Raw genomic sequence first — 25,544 nt, forward strand, 5'->3', positions numbered from 1 at the left:
TGTATGGTCCTTTGCTCAGTATAGTTATTTCAGTTCCTCGGGGCTGTCATGTATGAAGGCCCCGAGCACAGGGACTGGTCTGTTTCTGGTCAGTCCTACATGCTCAGCCCCCAGTAGAGGAGCATTCCTCTACTGGCATGTGGAAGATTCTACTTCGGGTGGCCAGCCTCACTGGTTGAATAGTAAAGGGCATGTAGTTAAAGGAAGGGCTTTCAAGTCAGAGCAATCAGAATGGGTGCAGAGGTTAGGAAGGGATGGCTTTGAGAGGGATAGTAAGAGAAAGTGTGAAACTCCACATGGGCAAGGAGCCCTAGTCAGGAAGGCATTTGCTGCTAAGAAAACTAGATTTTGTCCTGAGGCCTAGAGTACTCTCTTTAAGATTCAGATCTGGCTGGGTGCAGTGGCTCACGCCTGTAATCCCAGCACTCTGGGAGGCCCAGGAGGGCTGATCGCTCAAGTCAGGAGTTTGAAACCAGCCTGAGCAAGAGTGAGACCCCGTCTCTACTATAAATAGAAAGAAATTAATTGGCCAACTAAAAATATATAGAAAAAATTAGCCGGGCATGGTGGCGCATGCCTGTAGTCCTACCTACCCGGGAGACTGAAGCAGGAGGATGGCTTGAGCGCAGGAGTGTGAGGTTGCTGTGAGCGAGGCTGACGCCCTGGCACTCTAGCCCAGACAACAGAGTGAGATTCTGTCTAAAAAAAAAGAATCAGATCTCATCACTCTCGTCTTTTTTTTTTTTGAGACAGAGTCTCACTTTGTTGCCCAGGCTAGAGTGAGTGCCGTGGCGCCAGCCTCGCTCACAGCAACCTCCAACTCCTGGGCTCAAGCAATCCTTCTGCCTCAGCCTCCCAAGTAGCTGAGACTACAGGCACGCGCCACCATGCCTTGCTAATTTTTTCTATATATTTTTAGTTGGCCAATTAATTTCTTTCTATTTTTAGTAGAGATAGAGTCTCACTCACTCTTGCTCAAGCTGGTTTCCAACTCTTGACCTTGAGCCATCTTCTGGTCTTGGCCTCCCAGAGTACTAGAATTACAGGCATGAGCCACTGCGTCCAGTCTTAAAGGCTATTTCTAATTCAAATCCCTGATATAGGCCAGCATGGTGGCTCAGGTTTGTAATCCTAGCACTCTTAGCACTCTGGGAGGCCAAGGTGGGAGGATCACTTGAGCTCAGCAGTTTGAGACCAGCCTGAGCAACAGTGAGACGCCATCTCTACTAAAAATAGAAAAATTCTGCATCTGTAGTCTCAGCTACTCCAGAGGCTGAGGCAGAAGGATAGCTTGATCTCAGGAGTTTGGGGGTTGCTGTGCGCTATTATTCTACTGCACTCTACCTAGGTGTTTTCCCCCTTCTTTGGAGTGTGTGGTGGGGTAGGGAAACAAGTAATAACTTGGGCTATTTCCTTCCTTCTTTGCAGGTATCCTAATAACAGAATCTTGTTGACTCTCCTACACTTACATGCAGAGTTGAGCTCATTTCCCCACACCCAGGATTCTCCATAGCACCTCTGGGGGCTCTTGTTTGTGGGCTGACGCCAGTTAAATTTATTGCCACCTTTAGCTCTCATGGACTGGGGAACTGTCTCCTCCTCTTCAGCCCTGTTACTCCTAGATCTTCTCATTAACTCTGGCAGCACATACTGCTTTCTCTTCTAGGACTCCAAGATCTCCTCACCACCCTCTACCAAGATCTGCTGTAAAAGGAGAAAGAATGAACCTATTTACCTGCTTTAATACTAGGTTTGCACTACATCCCATTTTCACTCAGGCAGCAAGTAAAACCTTGTTTTACATTTATATCCCTCCTACTTTGAGACTCCAGCCCCAGCTCTTTTTTGCTAGGAGGAGATAATACAGTTGATATTTTTTAACCAGTTTTCCCGTCACATCTCCTGCATGTGATACACCTGGATCAGAAGTGGCAACTGGCTCAAGACTGTTTTGGTCAGATTTTTAAAATATTTTATTTTTTTAATGTCTGAAAATATCAACTTCCAGCCTACCTTTCCTATCTGGAAAAAGAAAGTTGTCTCATTTCTCTATTTTTATCTTCCCCTTTTGACTTCCTACTCCCAAGGATCCTAGGAAGAACCAGAATTCAACCTGCCTTTCTTGTGTAGAATTGTACTGTTCAATATGATTTGATATGGCTACTTAAAATTAACTAAAATTAAATACAACTAAGAATTCAGTTCCTGAGTTGCACTAGCCACATTTCAAGAGCTCAATAGCCATGTAGGTAGGGGTACGTGCTGTACTGGATAGTACACATATAGAGAACACTTCATTTTTGTATAGCATTCTATTAGATTGAATACCGTGGCCTGTTTACAGGATGGAGGATGAACACCGAACACAAAACGAAAACGCAGACACACATACAGACAGTTGACGTGAGTAATAATACACCAGGTCAGTTTTATTTTTGTACTCTAAAAAATTAAAGTTAGTTCCTTATACGTAACCACGCAGGAATTGCAGCAATGGCCATAAATTCCGGAACATGTAGCCTTAGGGACACAGATATCCCCTGACTCAAACTTTCCAGGTGGTTTGCTCTAGGTGCCAGGCATAGATCACGGACCGAGATTAGCAAGGATGGGCAAGGCAGCCACAGGGGACATTTCTCATCCCCAGTATCTCTTAGGCTGAACCCCAGCGGCTGTGCATAGCTTAGGTCGCCCCTCCCTTGAGGGGTCTTACCCGTCATTGACTAACCAGCCATCTTATGGGAATTAAGCAGCAATCACAGGAACAATGTGTTTATCGTGTGGCCTCCAGACCCCCACTGCTGTGGGGCTGGGCAGCTCTTGCTTACTTGCAGTTCAGGTCCTTTGTTATGCCTCTAGGCAATAGCCTTGTTTATCACAGGGATCCTGTCCAGAACACATTACTTTTAAGCGCTCTGGGCAGAGCACGTACATTACTCACTAAATTTAATTCTTAAACTAGGAAAGTATAATGTCAGTCCCCTACATTTAACATACAGAGCTTGTGTCTCTATGTCTCCCCTTTTTGTAACCCCATTTTACCAGCCAATAAATATTTGTATTCGCTGTTATAGGATAACATTTCTGGAGGGTCCCCCTCACCCCCCGCCCTGTCAGGGGTAGAGGGTGGAAAACAGCATAGAATCTATAGGTCCTATAGAGGTTTCAGGAAGCACAGCATAAAGGCCAAGGGTTGATGCTCAATAGCAGAAGCCTTAGGTTTTAAGAAATTCCTTTAGGGACTGATGATGTATGTATCAGTCAAGGGCCACCCCTGGAGGGTCTTGTATATTAGTTCTGAACAATTACTAAATAAAACATGACTTCTCTATGGCCCTGCTGAAACTGAGGAGTAGCTCAAGTGATTGTATTTTATTACTCACTATTTCTAGATCTTGATTTTGTATAGTGCTTTATCTGTCATGGTCCCTGTTGTCCCAAAAGGAACTGATATAGGCAATTCTAATGTTTAAAAAAGGTTTGTTGACCCTACCATATCCACTGCAAGAGTTTGGAGAAGTGGGTATCATATCCATTAATCCACTAATGCTCAGGCTACTTTTAGAGGTTTCAGCTAGATGAGCCTATTCTTCCACTGAACACTTTCATTATTGACCACTCAGGAAAAGTGGTCATATCCCCATTACCAGCCTCACTTAGGGAGTAAACATTGCAAGCATTGGCTACAGGGCCTAGGTGGGGCTGGCAATGTGGGTATGATCACTTTCCCCGAGTCTAGACCAGGGACTCAACTAGGGATGCTTTTGCAGTGTCCCCTCATGGGACATTTGGCAATGTCTAGGCATTTCTAATTGTCACAAGCAGTGGAAGGGTGCTACTTGTATTGGTGGGTAGAGTCCAGGGATGCTGCTAAGCATCCTACAATGCATAGAACAGCCCCCATGACAAAGAATTATCTCACTTAAAATGTCAGTAGTTCTGAGGCTGAGAAATCCTGGTCCAGCTCACAACATGGGGTCCGGTCTTCATGTCAAGACTAATCCGGCGGTCCAGGCTCATAGGATAATAAGGCTAGCAAGGTCTGGTAAGTTGGGAAGGAAAAAAATGCAGAGTCACTGGAACAGTGGGCTTCCTAAAGCCGAGGGCAAGTATAATAGCAGTGTGGTTAAGTGTACTAGAAGGCTAAGAGGGAAGGTCATAGTGCAACTGCAGTTGAGGACTTCACATGTGTAGCAAATTTGTGTAAAGATGAGGTCCCAGACACGGCCATAGGAGTAGAGGAACAAGTTTAAACAGTTTGACTTGCGATATAGCAGTCAACAGCCGAACCTAGTAGGGAAGACATTCAATGAACAAATGAGCATCTGGTGCACATGGATATACCAGTTTTTCTCAACATTTCTGTAACCCACACCCCTACTTTTCATATGCCTAAAACTCCCACATTTTCCCCCCTTCAGTGTTATCTTAAATTTCAGAATTAACTATCATGACTGAAATTAATCAAAGCAATGGTAATTTTAGAAGGAAAAAATTTATTCAGATGATGATAACCATGTCACTGTTAAGCCTAAACTTTTCTTTCCTGGGTGGTATAGAAGATGCAAAAAAACACAGGCTGCTTTCAACAACACTCTTTACTCTTGCACTGTTTTCTCCCCACAGCTAGATATAACCAAAAAGAAAAAAAGCTTTTTAAGATATAAGGAGAAAATGGAATAATGAGTGGAATAAAGGCTTCCAATCTGTTTAGACGTTTTACACCTGTTTCTCTAGTGTATTTAGCTGGAAGATTCTAGTCAAAACAATCAGACTTTGAGTTTCACAAACTCCTCTTGAATCTCCTTCAGTGAGGACGGAACATTGGTGTGGAATACATTCTTCCCATAAGCTACCACAGGTAAGTTTTAGGAACAAGGTCAGGAACATATCTGAAATAATTCTGAATATTTCACTTTTTTCCTTGAAATAACATTCATGAATCTGGTCCTTGAAAGACTGGCCAAGAAAATTAGATATTTTTAGCACGACTTTGCTTATATATACATTACATATGCTTTATTTTTACGTTCATATTTTTGGTAAGTTTTGAAGTATTTCATAATGTGTTTTAAGCTTCAATGTGTTAAAACTCTGCTGAAATTTTTAATTTTTTTGCAATTGTAAAGTATAGATTCTCTTTCATTGTTCCAACATTGGGGTTGTTCTGTCCATAAATTCAGCTGAACACAGTTCTCTTTGACAAGAAACTTTTAGTATGTACCAGAAACACTGAATGGTATTCAGATCTTCAAAAAGCAAGACAACTGGGACGGAAGGTGCTGTTTCTCATGATGGTCTATGCTGAGAGCAAGGCTGAAGATTTCCAGTAGATTAAGGGGAATCAGTGGAAATTGGTGCTTGGTGGTGACTCTTTCAGTACATCTTGAATGCAAATTATCTTCAATTTTTGCCCAGAAAACGGATCTAAAACACAGAATTGCTGTAGCGCCATCAACATATACTCCTTTAAAATTTTCTCCAACTCAGTTTATCTGATACAGCTTCAAAAGTAGTCTTTACTGGTCAAGTACTAGGCTCATGAAAGGCGCACATCCAGTTTTGTTTTTTTTTTTTTTTTTTTTTGAGACAGAGTCTCGCTTTGTTGCCCAGGCTAGAGTGAGTGCCGTGGCGTCAGCCTAGCTCACAGCAACCTCAAACTCCTGGGCTCGAGCGATCCTTCTGCCTCAGCCTCCCGAGTAGCTGGGACTACAGGAATGCGCCACCATGCCCGGCTAATTTTTATATATATATATATATCAGTTGGCCAATTAATTTCTTTCTATTTATAGTAGAGACGGGGTCTCGCTCTTGCTCAGGCTGGTTTTGAACTCCTGACCTTGAGCAATCCGCCCGCCTCGGCCTCCCAGAGAGCTAGGATTACAGGCGTGAGCCACCGCGCCCGGCGCACATCCAGTTTTGAAAGTCCTCTTTTGAACATAAGCAAAGCAGTTTTTTTTCATCAGGAGATTGATCTCAACTAGTACCAATGAAGGGTGAGCTGATGTTTCTTAAAAGCTGAAGTTTGATATACTCAGTCATTAATTCAGAGTTAAGACTGCAGAAGCAGATGAAGAAATTATGGAATTCCTTAATTTCCTCTCAAAGTTGTGGCAGCACTTAGAATACAAGGTTTCACAAGTTTCTCCATTTTTTTCTCCTTTGTAATGAAAAGGGCTATTTAATATTAAGCTTTCATGGCCTCTGAAGATTTCTGTTAATATTCCAATACTGTCCAATCTTAAAACTGCAGAGAATTGTGCTTTGAAGAACACTCCACTGTTTTTAGTGGCACAAATTTTACAGTGTTTGGCATAGTGTCACCACCCAACATTTTCAGATAACACAACTGAAGAAGTCAACCCTATCTTTTGCATCATAACATAAATATATATTTGATAAAAGCCTCAAAACAATTTGTGGCTGCTATTTTTAGCTACCTCAAAAGAGAAAACAGAAAAACAAGGAGTACTGATGATGGTCCCTCTTGCAGAGTGATGAATGATTTTATTGTCGGCAGTGGGTGGCAGGGCAATCCAGGCGTCCAGTTATGCCTGAGCCCCAGTAAGTGAAATCTTTGTTCATTTTCTTCTTACATACCCGTCTGCCACCTAAAACCTGACATCATTTGGTGGTGCCCTAAATAGTAGTTATTAAATCTAAATGATCTTTTATAATCCTCTGATTCTAGCTTGCAGAGTCAAGTCAAACTCTAACTCATGGGATGGACAAAATGGAAGACATAAATAAACTTTCAGGGCTAAAAAGCCTCTTCCTACACAAAATCAAATTCTAAAAGAACATTGACCTCAAAACAATGTAATTGTCCTGGATATGTGATACAGAAATAGTTGTATAAATGGAACCATATCCACAATGACCATGTCCTGTGGCTACCCAACCTTTCATACACCTCATTGATTATAGGTCTTTGCTCTGAATGCTTTCTTGCTCTATCTTCTTTGTATTCCCACCAGTCAAGGAGTTCTTTCCAACTTTATTTCCTATATTATGAAAAATTAAGTATTTTTTTTTCTTTTCAACATTACAGTACTAAGTATGATTTTATAAACTATATTCTCCCACACACTGTAATGCCAATATGATTTACTGGGGGAAGAGGAATGTCTTTCTCTTCTCTTCCTGAACATCATTGACCTATTCCTTAAATCTGTTGGTTACAACCTCCTGACTCAATGCTCCTAAAACTAAAAAGCTTGATTACCTCCACAATAGATCAAAATTGTGTGCAGAGTTAGTCACTAGCAAGAGAGAATTCACTGCAGCCAGAATCATGTGATGAATAATGTATACTAAAAGATATTAAATATATCATTATACAAAAATAGTTCCTTGTAATGTTAACTATTATTATGAGTTTTGTTTAGTGAAATTCTAAATCATGCCATTATTATTTGCATGTTTACCAATGAAAGGAAGTGGCAAACTATGAAACCACATAAAGAATAAGAGAATTTTAGTCGGGCATGGTGGTACATGCCTGTAGTCCCAGCTACTTGGGAGGCTGAGGCAGGAGGATCACTTGGGCCCAGGAGTTTGAGGTTGCAGTGAGCTAGGCTGACACCACAGCACTCTAGCCTGGGCAACATGGTAAGACTCTGTCTCAAAAAAATAAAAATAAAAAATAAGAATAAGAGAATTTGTCAATTACTATTAGCTTACACCTAACTTACATAAAATACAAATTATTACCTCTTCAGTATAATTCCCATATTTGGCAACACTATGACCTAAGTTCTAGTATATGTTTGAAAATAAAAGTATACTTTTAAATATTATATGTTTCAGAAAGGCATTATTCCAATTTATTTGACTTGGTTTTGCTGTTTGTTTATACTTATTGATTGCTTTATAAGTAACTTCTAAGGTTTCAATGAATGTTATCTGGCCTCCCCAGTTGAAGAGACCATCTCTTTTCTGTCTAAATTGTCTTTCATTTAAACTTTCAGTTTCAGAATCCTTTCCAGAAAATTCTAGCAGAGGAATGGAAGTTTATCTCTTTTCCTCAGCTTCAGTGTACTGAAGTACAGAAGGATAGGACATAGTTTTTTCTGTGAGCAAATTAGCTATTACCCTGGGTAAAAACATGGTGCTAGGGTTAGTCTTTAAGGTCAGATTCGTATGAGAGAGGCCACAGGGATTTATAGTTAGATTTGTGTCTCAACTGTGCATTTACCAATGTTTACATAAAATGGGGGGTGATATAATATCCAATATATGATGCCTGCAGGACAGTGTTCTGTGTTTGTGTTTTAACTCAACCCAGAGTATGCAATATATATTTTTTTCCTTTTTTCACCCTTCGCAGCAATATATTTTACTTTGAGACTAACTATGCACATGTGTATAAGTTTCATAAAACAATATTCACCCTTACTATGCTCCATTTGCTCTGATATGTTCTCTTATTTCATTTTAAAATAATGCTGACATGACCCATTTATTTTAAGACTCACTAATTGGTCAGAAACCATAGCTTGAAAAACCACTGCTATAGGAGAACATGAGGAGATACATTTTATAAACTGTAAAGCACTACTGAGATATGACCAGCTGCTATTGAATATCCAGGTTAAGACTTTTATGGGCCACATGGGACTTTTATGGAAGGACCTCTCCTTCCTTGGGCACTGCAAGGGGTCAAAATCCACCTAGACTTTTGGTAAGGAAGTCTGTATTCATGCTCACTGTCATTGAGAGAGTTCTCTAATGGTTATAAGATCAGATCTAGAAAGGAAGGCATTAACCTTAGTTTAGTGCTTCATGGTTTATAAAATATGTGATCTTTAACATACATGACCTCTTTTAATTCTAACAATCCTGGGAAAAAGTGAAGCTCAAAGAGGTTGAGACCTGCCCCAAATTACACCGCAAGTGGCAGAGCCAGGTCATCTGATCCTAAATTCCTCACTTCTCCCACTGTGGTAAAATACCAGGAAAGGAAAATGATGAGGACGTGAGATTCAATCTGATCGATCAAAAATGTTTGTGTCCTCTGCATTTCCCTAGAAGGAAAATGGACGCTACTGAAGGTGGAGAAGCAACCTCAGACTTTGGGAGGTGGGCGTGACCAGTTGCTACCATTAGTTTGGGTCACACCTGGCATTTCTGTCTGCCAATACCAGTCATCTGTTTGAAACTGCTTGTGCTCTGAGATTCCCAAACGTCTCTTATCTACAAGTACTGCGGCTTTCCATTCTGGTCTATAACTGTCCCACAGACTTGGTCAAGGACTAGGACCCACATTAGAGGGAAATTAAGTACTAGGTATCTGTTACCTATCCCCCGGCACTTAGACAGACTGACAGCATTAACAATAGCGGTCTGCTTCCAGTGACCCTCATATGTTTGTTTAGCTTCCTCTGGGGAAGCCAATTTGCCCTCTCTCTCTCTCCACCGGGCTCTCTTCCCCACCCTCCCCCTTGCAAATTAAAGTTCAACTAGCAAGCACCTGAGCGGTGGGAAAGGGATTCCTCCCACATTCTCCCAAAGTCCCTCCTTGTTCCTCTCACCTTGTACTCCTGCACCACCTCCTCCAGCGGCACCACGCTGTGCTGTCTGTGGCTCCCGGATTCCCGGCACACCACGCAGATGGCCTCTTCGTCCACCTCGCAGAAGAGTTTCAGGGCTTCCTGGTGTTCGGGACAGACGCCCTGCTCGTTCGCCCGGCTCCCTCGGTAAAGAGTGGGGCGCATCTGCCGGATCACCTGGACCATGTTGGCCAGCTGGAGGTTGGGGCGGAAGCTGCGACGTGTAAAGCTCTTTCGGCACTGTGGGCAGGTGAACTGCCGCGGCGGGGGCGGAGGTGGGCGGGTGTCAGGATACACCTCCTCCCCCTCCCCCTCACTGTAAGCTTCCAGTGCCGCCTCCCCTTCTGGGTAAACATCAATCCTCAGGTCACCTCTCAAGCCTCCTAGGTAATAGTCCCGATCTTCCTCCTCCTCCTCTTCTTCCTCCTGGTCCCACCCATCATCCACGTCGCCCCAATTTCTCGCACCACTGTAACCGACCCAGAATTCGTCATCCTCCTGGTCGCGGAACGGCTCCTCGTCAGCATTCCCCCGATACAACACCTCCCGAATGGAGCTGTCCCATCCACCGGTGGCCCCCACGGCTTCCCCACCCTCCTCTTCCTCCTCCGATTCATCCTCTTCCTCGGCCTGGTCTTCCTCATCCTTACCCCACAGCCGGGTCGCACACCCGCGGCAGAAGTTGTGCCCGCAGCTGATGGACACAGGATCCTCGAAGTAATCCAGGCAGATGGCGCACACCGCCTCCTGCTGCAGCGTCTGCATGGGGTTGGGAGTGGCGGCGTAGCCAGCCATCTTAACGCGCCGCTGGCCGGTGTAGACGCGTCAGCTCGGAACTGACGGCCTGCCTCCCAGCCGCGCTGGTGACCTAAGCCGTCCTCAACCCTGCTCTTCCTACTCGGGCCCGCAAAGACGCCTTGATGCCCTCTCTCAGGACGCCATCGCCCCCAACCTGGACTCGCAGCCACCCTCTGAGGTCGGCAGGGACAGATCCAGGCTGCACCCCGAGCTCCCCTCGAGGCTCAGGGTGCAATCCCCATCCTGTCACCTTCCTCGCCAGCCTCAGAGTTTGCCCTGCTCGGCGGCGTCCTCCTCAGGTGCCGCGGCTCCTCACCTAGCCGGAGGCGACAGAAAATGACGTAGGCGCTCTAGCCCACACTCGGTGGCCGACTGGGCTGTCGGAGGACCACGTCTCTATGGTGTTCCAGGAGACGCTCCAGGCCGCCCACCCAGCCGCACCTCATAGGCCAGACTGACTCGTAGCAGAGGGCGGAGACAGTGACAATCAACTCAAGCCACTGAGCGGCGTAAACGCTGCTCTAGCCAGCCAGACACGGAGGGCCAGCGGCCGCTCGCGAGAGCCGGTACCCGGGAGCTGACCCAAAGGGTGGCGAGTGCGGCGGCAAAGCTCAGATGCTCTCGTGCACTTCCGGCCCTTCTAGCCGCAGGGCTTTGTGGTGGGGAGGACTCCGACGCGCCGGCGGCGCGCCTCGGGGGCGTGGCCTGCAGGAAAGAGGCTGGGCCTGAGGCGGGGCGCGCGGTGGTGACGTCAAAGGGTCTCGAGTGGGACCTTACGTGCTTCCAACTTTCCTCCTCAAGTCAGTTCACCCCTTTTCTTGTCGCCTGCGGAGCCTCAGCCTCCTCACCCTGACCTCTCCCGCGACCGTAACTTCTATGTCCATCTCCGCTGTCCTGAGACCTTCTCAGACACCCCAAATTCAGCACGCCTTACACCTGCTTCTGCAGATCTTTCTGCTTCCCTCCGTCCATAATCCTTCCATTTACCTTCCAGCCATCTATCCATCCATCCCTCATCCCCTACTCACCTAAGCTTCCCTCCTTCCGCCTTCTCTCTCCCTCTCCCTCTCTCTCCAGGGTCTTGCTATGGCTCCAGGGATCCTTCTGCCTCAGTGTCCCCAGTAGTCGGCACCACAGGCCCCCTGCCACCGCGCCTGGCTAACCCATTCATTTTTTATTCATCCACCACGTGCATGCATAACCCATCCATTCATCCGTCCACTTCCACTTGTCCGCGTGTGTGGACACAACAGTAAGACATGATTAGCCCGTCAGAGAATACAGAGTTACAGGCATGTGCTGATCCTTCATATAGAGTTTTACAAGGTTTTGTTTTATTTTTCCCTCTATTTATTTGTCCCTCAGTAAGAAGCATATTGCACAGACTTGCACATATATAACAGAGACAAAATTTCTGTAAACTGTTCTTTCCCTTAAGACACCCTGGTGTTTTTTATTTCAGTAAATGCTGTTTAACACCCATTGGATCAAACGTCTTATGTATAATGAAAAAGAGAAGGACCCACTGGAGTGATTACACCCCTCACTAACTGGTCACTGGTTTGGGGAACATCACCCGCCCCAGTGGAAACTTCAGCACCGCCTGGAGCCCTTCCTTTCCCTCTCTGGACCTGAGCCAAACTGTGAAGTTTCACAGCACAGGGGTGGTAACACACTCTGCTCAACACTGCACACACACAGTTCCTTTATCACAGTGCTGAGCACATGGTGAACACTTCCTGCATATCTGCTGAATAAATAAGTGAATGAACAAATCCAGCCCCTCCTCTCCATCCTTATCCCTGCCATTCTAGATCTGACCTCATAAGCTTCAGACCGGACAAAAGGAAAAAAGTTTCCACGCCTTCTCATTTCAGTCCATCCTGGCAGCTGGCAGATTCATCCACCTGAAATGAAAGTCCGACCCCTTCACAGCCTTTAACAAAATTCCTTCAGTGGCTCTGAATTAATTCCCCAGCCTTACCTGGAAGAACCCTGGAGTCTGTAGGCATAGGGAGTTGAATTCCGGGTCTTCCACCCTGTTCAATAAGAACAGACCTATCTTCATCTGCTTTGTAAAGATGGGCTTCTTTGTTAGATTTTGTTTAATCAAAAGGACTCACAGTTTCAGAAACATTTGGAAACCATAGGTCTGTCGTCCCCTTCTTGTGATAGGCATTGCCGTCTGTGTCAGTTAAGTTCTCTAGGAATTCGATGCTGAGGTGGCATTAGGAATGCAAGTGGAATACTGGGGGGTGGTTATGTGTATGAAAGCACAGGGGGGAGGAAGCAGGATTGGGCAAGGGGGCCTCAAGCCATGATGAGGGTTTGTCTCAGCCAACCCACTACACAACTCTGGAGCCAGGAATGGTTGTTGAGGCGAAACCACCCTTTACAAGTTAATAGAGGTGCAAGGCGAGAACTGTGGTAGGGGCCTAAAACTCTGCAAAGGCACAGGCATAGCTAACAAGTAATGGTACTAACCAGCCACTGTCCCCTTGTTACCTTTCCCATAATTGTTACTCAGGAGCCACATTGCTGATGAGGATAAAGGTTCTTAACTTTCCACATAGACAACATCACCCTTGTGAAACCTAAGGCTGATTTTTGAGATATCTTCCAGGCCCTGTATTCCAGATGGAGCAGATGCCCCACCCAGACCAGTGCACTGTACTGAGAAACTGAATCAACTAGTCTTGCGACCCCCACCCAAGAACTGACTCAGCAAAGAAGACCATTTCTAAGGGACCTGAACCCAGCCAATTAGCAGACCCAACTGCCTAGACTTTTGCCCACCAAACTGTGGTTAAATACCCTTTCTCCCAAATTTTTGGGGAGATGGAGTTGAGAAACTTGTATATGGAAACTCATCTCAGCGTTTAGATGCTGCAGAAGCCCACCCAAGAGTTCACCTGCAGATGATGTGATTCCAGTCTATGACGAGGCAAGCCCTTGCCACACAGACCCTGGGGGCCATTTGCCAGAGGTGCCGGAGAGGTGGTCTCGCATGGGCCACGTCACACGGGGCTTGGTAGACTTCAGCCAAGGGCCAAATCTGGCCCTCAGCTTCTATCTTAAAGGCCCAAGAGCTAAGAACGGTTTTTAAATTCTAAAAGTGTTATTAAAAATGAAAAAGGAATTATTAAAAACTACATGTATTTTGAAAATGTACACACAATAGTCCAGATAATGTATATATCCATCATTCCCAAAAGTTTCTTCTTGACCTCTTGTAACTCTTGCCTGCCCCTCCATACTGTCCTGCACTCCCTCCCAAACCACCAGTGATCTGTCACTATCAACTAACTTGCAATTCCTAGAATTTTTACATAAATGAAATCATATAGTAGGTACTCTTTTTGCGGGAGTTTCTCTTTTGTTTTATTTATTTATTTATTTTTTTAATCATCACAGCTCACTGCAACCTCAAACTCCTGGGCTCAAGCAATCCTCCTGCCTCAGCCTCCCTAGTAGCTGGGACTACAGGCATGCGCCACCATGTCCAGCTAATTTTTTTCTCTATATATATATTTAGTTGGCCAATTAATTTCTTTCTATTTATAGTAGAGATGGGGTCTCACTCTTGCTCAGGCTGGTTTCAAACTCTTGACCTTGAGCGATCCTCCCATCTTGCCTCCCAGAGTGTTAAGATTACAGGCGTGAGCCACTGCCTGGCCTGGCCTAGTTTCATAATTAATACAACTTCAAGAAAAATAATTCTGAGAACAAAATTATGAAATGTGTAGAAAAGGTGGGAGGCTATTAGGTATAGTTCAGAAATGACTAGAAGAACAAAGAGAAAAGAGAACAGATTTTCTTTCTCTTTTTTAATGAAATCCATGCACAAAGTTTGACAATAGGTCAAGAAGAGGTAAATTCCAGACACTGAGAGGTAGTTTGCAGTTTGTTTTTCTTTTATTTGGTACTTTGCTCTAAAAATGCATCTGTTCTTAAGATCAATTCTTTTTTTCTTAGAAAATATTAGCTGTAATAAATATACTAGCAGCTTATACAGTTGTTTTTCTGAGAAATCTAGCACCTCTGCACCCAGATTTTTCTCATGTTTACATGTCACATATAGTATATATTGCTGTGTAAACAGAGGGAAAAAAACCCATCTTTTATCTTACAAATGACCAATATCAATGCCTGCAATTGTGAATTGTCTCAGGATATTTAAAAGTGACTGACAACTATAAAAGTTTCCCCCTTATTTATTACATAGTCATGGTTTATCCTTAAAATTTAATATCTGATAAGGACTAAATTAAAATAAGATTTTCTTATTTTCATTATATCAACCTCAAGTATCTATCCTCTGACAAGCTTTGGTTTAAGGCTTTTACACATGCAAATCTGTTTTCAAGGAGTCCTCTTCAATATGAATTTTATAGTGATTAGTAAGAGATGACCTCTGGCTAAAGAGTTTCCCACATGCATTACATTCATAGGGTTTCTCTCCAGTATGAATTCTTTGATGTGCAATAAGTGATGAGCTTTGTCTAAAAGTTTTCCCACATGTGTTACATTTAAAAGGTTTTTCTCCTGTATGAATCCTCTGATGCTGTATAAGAGCCGCACTTTGGCCGAAAGATATTCCACATTCCAGACATCGATATGGTTTCTCTCCAGTGTGAATTCTTTGATGATTACTAAGGGAGGAGTTACACCTGAATGTTTTCCCGCAGTCATTACACTTATAGGGTCTTTCTCCAGTATGCATTCTCTGGTGTTGAATGAGAGCTGAACTCTGTCTGAAGGCTTTCCCACACACTTTGCACTTACATGGTTTCTCTCCAGTATGAATTCTCTCATGAATAATAAGTGTTGAGTGGGAACTTAAGGCTTTACCACATTCATTACAATTATACAATTTCTCTCCAGTATGGATTATTCGGTGTCTATTAAGACGTGAAATAGAAGTGAAGCCTTTTCCACACTGATTACATCTGTAGGGCTTTTCTCCAGTGTGAATTCTTTCATGTTGAATAAGAGACGCACTCTGACTGAAGGCTCTCCCACATTCACTACATTTAAAAGGTTTCTCTCCAGTGTGAATTCGCTGATGATAACGAAGGGATGAGCTAGATTTAAAGGCATTGCCACATTCGTTACACAAGTAGGACTTCTTTCTGGAATGAATTCTTTGGCATCCAGAAAGGGAAGTACTACAACTGGAAGGTTTCCTACCTGGATTATATTTATGGGGATTGTCTCGAGCATGGATTTTCTGATGTATAAACAGGCCAGATCTTTTGCTGAAGGATTTACCACATTCTTTACATCTATAGGATTTTTCCACAGTATGGGTCCTTAGGTGCTTACAAAGGGATGCACTATGGCTGAAAGCTTTCCCACATTCTTTACATATATAGGGTTTCTCTCCAGTATGAGTTCTTTGATGTTGAATAAGAGCAGAACTTTGGCTGAAGGCTTTTAAACATTCTTTACATTTAAATAATTTCTCTCCAGTGTGGTTTTTCTGATGTTTACGAAGAGATGAATTGTGAATGAAGGCTTTTTCACATATATTACATTTATAATGTTTCTCTGCCGTCTTGATCTTTGGTTGGTTATGTAAATTTGAATTCTGCTTGAAGTTATTTCTTTGTATTTCATATGTTGATGATGTTTTCTCTATAGCAAACCTCTGTTGCTTAATGAAGACTGATTTCAGGTTGAAGTTTTGGCTAAATTCATTGTTTTTATGGCTTCCACCTACGGTGAGGATTTTTGTATGGGTGATTGAAATTATTTGTAAACTTTTGGTTTTGTCCTGTTTCTTTAACCTGTCTTCATTTATGCAGGGCTTTGCTAATATGAAGTCCCAAGGTTCATCCCTTTTTAGTGTTTTCCTTATCAACTCCTGAAATGAGTCTTGAGTTTGAGTTGATTTTGTTGTTTTAGGACTGCTCTTAAATCCTGGGGGAAGGGGGAAAACAAAAAGCAATTGTTAATGATTAATGTGATTAGCTGAGACTAAATGTGTAAAAGGAATAAAGATTAATGATATCTTGATAAAGGTTGCTATATGGCTAAAACATACTAACAAGAGTAAAAAATAAAACATTGTATAAACTAATAATGGATTACAGCTGAACTAGCATGAACAAAAGAATAAAGCAATTTCATTTAAGGAGGTTGAGAGCATAAGTGTGATCAGGAGAGAAGGAATTAGGGAAGGAGAGACAGAGTATGGATTAGGAAATGTAGTCTGGTATCTAAAGCTTATGATGGACTCATAAATTACCTCATTTCTATAATAATTTCTAAACTTGAATGTCGCCATTTCCTACATGCAAAACTCCTTTGTAGCCTTCAGATTCAGTTCAAATGTTAACTCCTCTGTGCACCATTTCTTAATTTTGTGCTCCAACAACCCACTTTCCTTGGTATAACCACTTATCACAGTATATTATAATGTATATATGTAAGGGAATAATACATATCTGGAGACACAGAGAGAACTTTCAACAACTTCTGCACCGCTGATAATAAAATCACTCAAAAAAACAGAAATTGAGGGATACTTCTTCAACTTGATAAAATACATATACCTTGGTCCTAAAGTTAGTACTATCTTATTTAATGAAGAAGGATTAGAGGTATTTCCACTATGATCAAGACTAAGGCAAGAATACCCATTATTTTCCCTACTATTCAACACTATACTATACATATTAACCAGTGCAATCACACAAGAGAAATCAGTTAGAGACATAAGAATGAGTAAAAAGAAAGTAAAACCTCTATTTGCTGACAACATAATATATGAAAAAAAATCCCAGGGAATCAATGATAAAACTCATTCAGGGAAGTAGCAAGATATGAAACTGACACACTATAATCAATAGCTTTCAGTTACACTAACAGAAAATTACAGGAATAACTCTTAAACAAATAGGAAAAGCATATATGAGGAAAACTTAATAACAAGTCTTGAATGACATTAAAGTACACCTCAACAAATAATGACAGAACAACTCAATGTTATGAAAATGGGAGTGCATTTATTTTCCTCACTACTTCCTGAGGACCGAGAGAACCCTGAAGGGAGTTTCCCATTAAACTCCAGGCTGCAGCTCCTCTTACCAACCAGACTGTTGCCGAAGCGATTTCCGGGCACCTCAGGCCCACCCACTCACCGGGAGAGGGTCTGCCAGGACTCTCTCTCTCTACCTTCCAGGGATCTTCTCCTTGCTGCAGCAGTGAGATCACTCTTGGTTTGGTAAATGGGAGTCCTGCTCATAGACAAAAAACAAAATAACAACAACAAAAAAAAACAACCCCAAATCAGAAAAGAATCCCAGAAAAACCCAACTTGGTTTTGTTTTGACACAAAGAGGTACCCCAGATTAAACAGGATGGTACAAAGAGCTTCTTGGAGCGCTCAAATCATGCTCTCATGCTGGGAGGGGATGTCTTAAGGAAAAGGCAAGTGACTGGTAGGACTTGACTTGGGTATAATTAATTATACGCTAGGGAGGTACAATGAACATGCAGCCTTGGTAATTAGCAGAGTACTACTAGTTTTCTACAGAACAGGGAATGTTACATATATAGACTAATTAAAAATTGTAAGCAGGCAACTATGGAAAGGATTATGTACCAAGCAGGTGGTTTAAAATGAGAAAATACTCCCTTTTAAGGGCGGGCAGTGGTTAGCAAACTACAGGTTGCGGGCCACATCCAGACCGCCACCTGTTTATGCATGGACTTGTGCAAAGAATGGTGGGGGGAAAAAGAAAAATATGTTACAAAGACTGTTATATGGCCCATAAAGCCTATAATCCTTACTACCTGGCTCTTTATAGAAAAGATTTGTTGACCCCTGGAAAAGATAAGTAGGAAAGGCAAGTGGTAGGTCCAGAGGTTGATCAAAGCCCAATTTACAGATGAGCAAACAAACCACAGAACAATCATTGTGGGGAAATGATGCCCTAATCACGAAGAAACTTCTTTTTTTTTTTTTTTTTATACAGAGTCTCACTTTGTTGCCCAGGTTAGAATGCTGTGGCGTCAGCCTTGCTCACAGCAACCTCAGACTCCTGGGCTCAAGCAAACCTCCTGCCTCAGCCTCCCAAGTAGCTGGGACTACAGGCATGCGCCACCGTGCCTGGCTAATTTTTTATATATATATGTTAGTTGACCAATTAATTTCTTTCTATTTATAGTAGAGACGGGGTATCATTTTTGCTCAGGCTGGTTTCGAACTCCTGACCTCGAGCAATCCGCCCGCCTCGGCCTCCCAGAGTGTTAGGATTACAGGCGTGAGCCACCGCGCCCAGCCATGAAGAAACTTCTAAAGTGCAATTGTACAGAGGGAAGGGGACGATTATCAACACCCGCTTCTCCATTCCCATATGTGGGACAATTCCGTGCCTGTAAGGGGGAAATAGGTTTTTCATGTTTATTTATAGAGATCTGATTTGTATAATCCTCAAACTCAGCTAAAGTTTTTTGATGACCTGCAGCTTATATTCAGCGAAGGGGGCACTGAGACAGGACAATGTCTAAATTCTGTGTCTGCAGAGGAAGTGTCCTTACCCAGGGAGAGCAGGTTGCTGTAGTTCTCCAGCATCACATCCCGGTACAGTTTTCTCTGAGAAGGGTCCAGCTTTCTCCACTCATCCCGACTGAAGAGCACGGCCACATCCTCGAACACCAGAGACACCTGAAGGACAAGCCATTCCAGCTCACCCAGGTCAGCCCCCACAGAGCGGGGAGGGCAGCAGTCGGGGAGGCCGACAGGGTACCCACGAAATGCTTCTGATGCTATTCAAGGTCCTGAAAATCCCAGGCCGTTTGTTTAATGAATAATCAACCGGTAACAGATATATATCGAGCAGCATGAAGCATGAACCAGGCCTTGTGTGAGCCACTATAAGGGATGTGTACAGGCACTGAGGCCATTAGTGGGAGTGTTAATTGGAATACTCTTGCTGATGGTGATTCAAAAATACATATTAAAGGCTTATAAATGTGTATATTCTTTAACTCCCCAATTACTATATTTGCACTGTAATGAAAAGTGCAGACAAGTGCAACTATAAAGATATCATAGTGTTTGTAATAGGAAAAAAAAATGGAAACAACCGAAATACGCACTGATGGAGACTAGGTAAAATAATTACAGCACTATCTTTCTGCTTACTCAGAATAGTTCTCTTTTATTGAATGTTTTACATAGACCAGATACTGGTTTTAGTGCTTCATATTAATCCTTAGTATATACTTTATTTAATCTGCTCATATGAAGAAAGGACTTTTATTGTTCCCATTTACACAAGAGAAAACAAAGTCACAGAGAGGATAAGAAATTTGTCTAAAGTCACTATTCAGTGGTAGAGCTGGGATCCAGTCCAGTGGATGTCCTAGGCTCCATTCTTCTTCTTCTTCTTTTTTTTTTTGAGACAGAATTTCACTTTGTTGCCCAGGCTAGAGTGAGTGCCGTGGCATCAGCCTAGCTCACAGCAACCTCAGACTCCTGGGCTCAAGCGATCCTCCTGCCTCAGCCTCCCGGGTAGCTGGGACTACAGGCAAGCGCCACCATGCCCAGCTAATTTTTTTCTATATATATTAGTTGGCCAATTAATTTCTTTCTATTTATAGTAGAGACGGGGTCTTGCTCTTGCTCAGGCTGGTTTCAAACTCCTGACCTTGAGCAATCCGCCCGCCTCGGCCTCCCAGAGTGCTAGGATTACAGGTGTGAGCCACCACGCCCGGCCAACATTCTTAACCACTCTATAAAACTGCCTCTCAGAACCAACTACATAGAATAGATAAGATAATCCACACAAGGCACTTAAAACCATGTCAAGCTCATATTAAAGTTTCAACTACTAGCTATCATCACATCAATGTAAATAAATACTATGCAATCATTAAAGCTGGTGGTGTAAGTTAATACTTGTTGACATAAAAAAGACATATGTGTTAAGTACAAAAAGGAGGCTATGTATCACTATGTTTAGTTTTTTTCCTTTTTTTTGAGACAGTGTTTAGCTCTGTTGCCCCAGGTATAGTACAGTAGCGTCATCATAGCTCACTGCAACCTCAAACTCCTAGGCTCAAGCAATCCTTGGCTCTGTTGCAATTGAATGGGAAACCCTTAAAGGAAAAAGAGCAGCCCAAATACACAATGGCAGGTCCTGGCCGTAGCCTCAGAAGATCAGACCCTACCGCATTCATGGAACCAAAAGATAATGCCACATTTTGGAAGAGCTCTGGTAACATGCGGTTGGATTTGCCTGTGCTCTGAAAGACATACCAAAGGAATAAATGGATAGTCTAAGCATGAACTAAACGCCAGACAAACTTGGATTGAATCCAGGTTACTTGACTTTTCTGAACCTCAGTTTCCTCCTATATAAAATGGATATGACAATTGTGCTATTGTGATTGTGAGAAATAACAAACGCAAAGCCCTCAGCACATTCCCCAGCATTCTGGACACTTGATAAACATTAAATATTATTGTAAGATGAAGAATAAATAAAGGACCAGTATTGCCTGGGTCACCGAAATATTGTATAGCAGTTCCTGTCTATGAATATCATCATTAGTATAATACCACTTGGCCACCGCAGTAGCCACATATGGAGCAGGTACCATGTACCCAGCCCTGATATAAACTTTCCATACACTAATTCGCTCCCCTACTCTCCCCTACCCTAGGAAACAAGCATGGTTGCTATTTCCATCTCATAGGTGGGGAAACTGAGGCACAGAGAGGTGGAGTTATTTGTCGAAGGCTCACAAACAGCAACAGAGAAGGGTCAAGACCTGGCTGTCCGGCTTGAGAGTGTAACTTCCTAGCCACTGTGTGCACTGCCTCTCCAACACCAATATTCCATAAAAACCCTCCCTCCGGCTTCCTGAGGGATCGTCTCTCTGCCCTCACAGTCAAGAGACCTCTGCAGCTGTGGCCCCTGCCAACATGGCTCTCCTTTGTTCATACATCATTTCACCTGGTTGGGGCACCTCCCTCTCTCCTCCCAAATGGAAACAAAAATAGCAGGTCTAGATCAGTTTTCAGGAGATTGGTACAAACAAGGCATATATGATCCGTAAAGTTAAGAGGTATTAAAAAACTAAGAACCATGAGCTGGAGACGACTAGAGACGGTATCATGAGAATTCTCAGGGGAGGAAAGAAAAAGAAAAAGCATTCTCACCAGGGGCAGGAAGGGAGACACGGATGAGGAAAAAAGGCAGGGCCAGAAACGACTTTTCCCAGGTGTGCATGTCTGCTCCGTCCCTAGTGACATAAGAACACGGGGCATCTTACCTATCCAGTCAGTAACCACACAGTGGACTGAGATTAGTGAGCAAAAGCGTGTCTTGTTGGGAAAAGAAAAGAACGCCAGACACAGCAGACTGGGAGGGCAGGGAAGCATTCCCTAAGCATCCACCGTCCCATGGCCAAAGGACTTCTGCTCTGAAACCTGGCGATGACTGCACTGGGTAGAGAACTTCAGTTAGAAGGTTAACAACAACAACGGCAACAACGAAATCCATCCGCTAAGAACAGGGACGGCAAGGAGCTCACCTGAGGCGTTGCTTTCCTCTGCGCAGCAGCCATGCCCCCCTCTGGGCTCCTCCCCGGGGGATGGGTGCTGTCTCCAGGAGGCGGCAGAGACCTGCGGGAAGACAAGGGGAGCCAGGGGGAAGCCCCTTCTGTTTTCCACCACTGGGAGTCAGCAGCTCTGACATCCTCGAGCCACCCGAGGGTGACCCCGAGTGCCCTCGGAGAGGGGAGACAGAAGGACCCAGGCGTGCAGAGGACCAGAGGGAACCACGCCGGCCCGGGCCCCGGCTCTCGCTGGCCCAGACTCTATGCTGGGCAGCGACACCCCCTAAACCCCCTGCCTGGCATTGCTGGCGCCCCTATATTCTTGCAGATGGGGAAACTGAGGGCAGAGTGGGGGCCGCCCGCCCCGGTTCACACCCGCAGCGAGCGAGGGCGGCACCGCGGGCCGGACCCCTGGGCATCCGTTCTCGTCTCACCGCGTGCCTTGTTGTCACCTTTCCTCCTCTCCCTCCTGCCTAGGAACCAAATCCCAGACTTTTACAGCCAAATCACCTGGAGAGGGGAAAATGCTGGAGCGAGGAACCGGCACAGAAACCCCGGAACCGCCCCCGCCGGGCAGCAGCCTCGCGTCCGGTCGCCCTCTGATGACGACAACGACTGCGAGACTTCAGTCCCCGCGGCCGCTCACCCGGCGGCGCACGCGCCGCGGCGCGCTCAGGTCCCGGGGGGCGGGCCGCGCGTGCCTCTGGGAAATGTAGTCCAGCGGTCGGGGAACCCAGGCATTCTGGGAAGTGTAGTTCTCCTGCTGTAGTCTCCTTATAAGGGCCGGGCGTGGACTGAGCTGTCAGGTGCTCACACCCCGCCAGGTGAGGGCCCTGCTGCGCTGTAGGGCCGTGGGTTCCGGTTATTTGGGAAGGGACTAGGGCAGAGTCTTGCACTGTAGCTTTGTGTCTGTGTGAATGATGGGAGGGCACGAGATAGTGGCCAAGGACCGTCCCATTTCCCAGAAGGGTACTTAGCTGGTGTGTGCCAAGCACTATTGGAAGCGGTTTGAACTACGTCGCTGCACGAAACAATGAAGAATGCTTTTGCGGGGTAGGGAGCAGAGAATAAGCTATGAATGTAATTATATAGCTTTTGAGAAGCTGTGTAATGGGAACAAGCAAAATAAAATCAGGTAAAAAAAAAAAAAAACCCAAAACAACCAAAAAAGCAGGTCAATATCCCTTCTCAAAGTAGATGCAAAAATCTTGAACAGAATACTAGCAAAGTGAATTCAGGGGGATTTATTCCAGAAGGCCACAGTGGTTCAACATACAAAAATCAAGCAATGTAATATGCCACTTTAATAGAAAGAAGGGGGTAAAACCCACATAATAGTCTCTTTTTTTTCTTTCTTTCTTCTTCTTCTTTTTTTTTTTTTTTTGGAGACAGCATCTCACTTTGTTGCCCTGGCTGGAGTGAGTGCCGTGGCGTCAGCCTAGCTCACAGCAACCTCAAACTCCTGGGCTCAAGCGATCCTCCTGCCTCAGCCTCCCGAGTAGCTGGGACTACAGGCATGCGCCACCACGCCCGGCTAATTTTTTGTATATACATATTTTAGTTGGTCAATTAATTTCTTTCCATTTTTAGTAGAGACGGGGTCTCGCTCAGGCTGGTTTCCAACTCCGGACCTCGAGCAATCCACCTGCCTCGGCCTCCCAGAGTGCTGGGATTACAGGTGTGAGCCCCCACGCCCAGCCAGAGTCTCAACTAATGTAGTAAAAGCATTTGACAAAATCCAACACCTTTCCATGACAAAAACACTTAATGAACTAGGAATAGAAGGGAACATTCTCAACATGTTAAATAGCATATATGAAAAATCCACAACTGACATCATACTCAATGGTAAAAGACCGAATGCTTTTCCTCTAAGATCAGGGATAAGACAAGGATGCCTACTTTTGCTTCCTTTTTATTTTGTGTTTTGAGACGGAGTCTTCCTCTGTCACCTGGGCTAGAGTGCCGTGGCATCAGCCTCACTCACAGCAACCTCAAGCTCCTGGGCTCAAGCGATCCTACTGCCTCAGCCTCCCCAGTAGCTGGGACTACAGGCATGCGCCACCATGCCCGGCTAATTTTTTTTTTGTATATATATTTTTAGTTGGTCAATTAATTTCTTTCTATATTTTGGTAGAGACGGGGTCTCGCTCTTGCTCAGGCTGGTTTTGAACTCCTGACCTCGAGCAATCCGCCCGCCTCGGCCTCCCAGAGTGCTAGGATTACAGGCGTGAGCCACCGCGCCCGGCCTCAGGCCGTTAATTTTAAAGTGACATTAAGGAGTTAATATATATGGTAGAATCCCATTTTTATTTTTAAAAAGAAAAAAGAAAACATTTGTGTGTATATATTTGTATTTTTTTCTGTGAGCATTAATAAGTTGTGGACAGAAGCACACAAAGTTGTTTGTCTCCTAATGGTGGCATTGGGTAAGGATTAGTGGGTGAGAGCATTAACTTAGATATTTATTATAAAATATTTCAGACATTCAAAAAAGTCTTAGGACTAATGAATACAATAAACACAAAGTTACCCCAGATGGGACTGAGTAGCCTGCGTGTGTCTCCTGGGTCACTCTGTGTCTTCCTTTCTGAAGCTGGTGGTTGTCATTTGTGTGCATGTCTTCATGTTTTATACTCCTTCTCTGTGTACTCTAACATATACTATGCAACAGTAAACATATAATCCTTTAAAAAAATTTTAAATCTATTTTATTTTGTATGTTTAAAACTTAACAGAAAGGATATGATATATTAAAGTTATTTTCTGAAAAAAAATTTTAACATAAAGTTTTTATAATTAATCCAGGCATGTGTGTGTGTGTGTATGTATATAGTCTTTTTCTTTTGAGTTGACTCATTACAAAGAGCATATATGACTACTGTAATTTATAAAATGCACATTACAATTTATTATTCTTTTTTAAATAACTTTACTGAAGGACATTGGAGAAATCTGGAAGAAATGACAAGTTATACCTTGTGTTTGGATAAGAAAATTGAATATTTTAAAGGTATCAATAATCCTTAAATTTTCAAGCATTAAAACACTGTGGTATTGGTACCAGAATAGAGAAGTTAATTGATGGAAAAGAATTAGGAATCCACAGCTGTCCCGTGAATATATGAGAATTTAGTATACAAAAATATATGATTTTACAAATCAGTAGGGCAAAGTTAGACTATTAAATACATGATATTGGAGCAACTAGGTCTCTGATTAAGGGTCATGAAATTACATGGACTATTTTACCGCACATAGAGAATGATTCACTACATTCGAGATGATTCAAGACATAACATTTTGATCCAAATAATGAAAAAAGCGCAAGGAGAAGCCAGTAAAAGCAAAGACAAATTTCTCTCCTGGGATCCCTCATCTGAAGCACAGACCACAGAAAATGAACTGAGTGACTAATTTCTAAATTCTACCAGTTGTATGCAACTGGTATCACTGTAGATGTCTAAGACAGAAGTTAATTCACTATGTACAGAAGGGAATTCAGGTTTAATTCTCTCAGGAAATTCTTGTTGAGAAAAGCTAAAAAAACAAATAACAAACTGTGAAAAATAGTCGCGACATATACAAACCTATATTCATATCCCTAATACACAAGGCTCT

At 43.5% G+C, this 25,544-nt stretch overlaps 2 protein-coding genes across 4 annotated transcripts; both read right to left on the bottom strand.

Annotated features, from left to right (window-relative positions):
* Nucleotides 1-2,393: 2,393 nt before the first annotated feature.
* TRIM52 (tripartite motif containing 52) lies at nt 2,394-10,958 on the bottom strand. The gene is made up of 2 exons (XM_012738554.3): nt 9,534-10,958; nt 2,394-5,427 (listed from the first exon to the last, which is right to left on the bottom strand). Exons 1-2 carry the CDS (start codon nt 10,344-10,346, stop codon nt 5,404-5,406), a joined length of 837 nt encoding a protein of 278 aa, XP_012594008.2. The 5' UTR covers nt 10,347-10,958; the 3' UTR covers nt 2,394-5,403.
* Nucleotides 10,959-14,242: 3,284 nt separating this feature from the next.
* Nucleotides 14,243-22,521, bottom strand: LOC105856696 (uncharacterized). Of its 3 annotated transcripts, XM_020284586.2 has the most exons (6): nt 22,434-22,521; nt 21,900-21,990; nt 21,526-21,608; nt 18,897-19,023; nt 17,495-17,590; nt 14,243-16,271 (listed from the first exon to the last, which is right to left on the bottom strand). In XM_020284586.2, the coding sequence occupies exons 4-6, from the start codon at nt 18,928-18,930 to the stop codon at nt 14,692-14,694; spliced, it is 1,710 nt and encodes a 569-aa protein (XP_020140175.2). In that variant the 5' UTR covers nt 18,931-19,023; nt 21,526-21,608; nt 21,900-21,990; nt 22,434-22,521; the 3' UTR covers nt 14,243-14,691. The 3 variants fall into 3 exon arrangements, with proteins under 3 accessions (XP_020140175.2, XP_012594010.2, XP_012594009.2); XM_012738556.2 differs by lacking the exon at nt 21,526-21,608; XM_012738555.2 differs by lacking the exon at nt 22,434-22,521 and having other exon boundaries at nt 21,526-21,987.
* Between the last annotated feature and the right edge of the window lie 3,023 nt (nt 22,522-25,544).

Source organism: Microcebus murinus, chromosome 30 (genome assembly GCF_040939455.1).
Source record: "Microcebus murinus isolate Inina chromosome 30, M.murinus_Inina_mat1.0, whole genome shotgun sequence".
NCBI lineage: Eukaryota > Metazoa > Chordata > Mammalia > Primates > Cheirogaleidae > Microcebus > Microcebus murinus.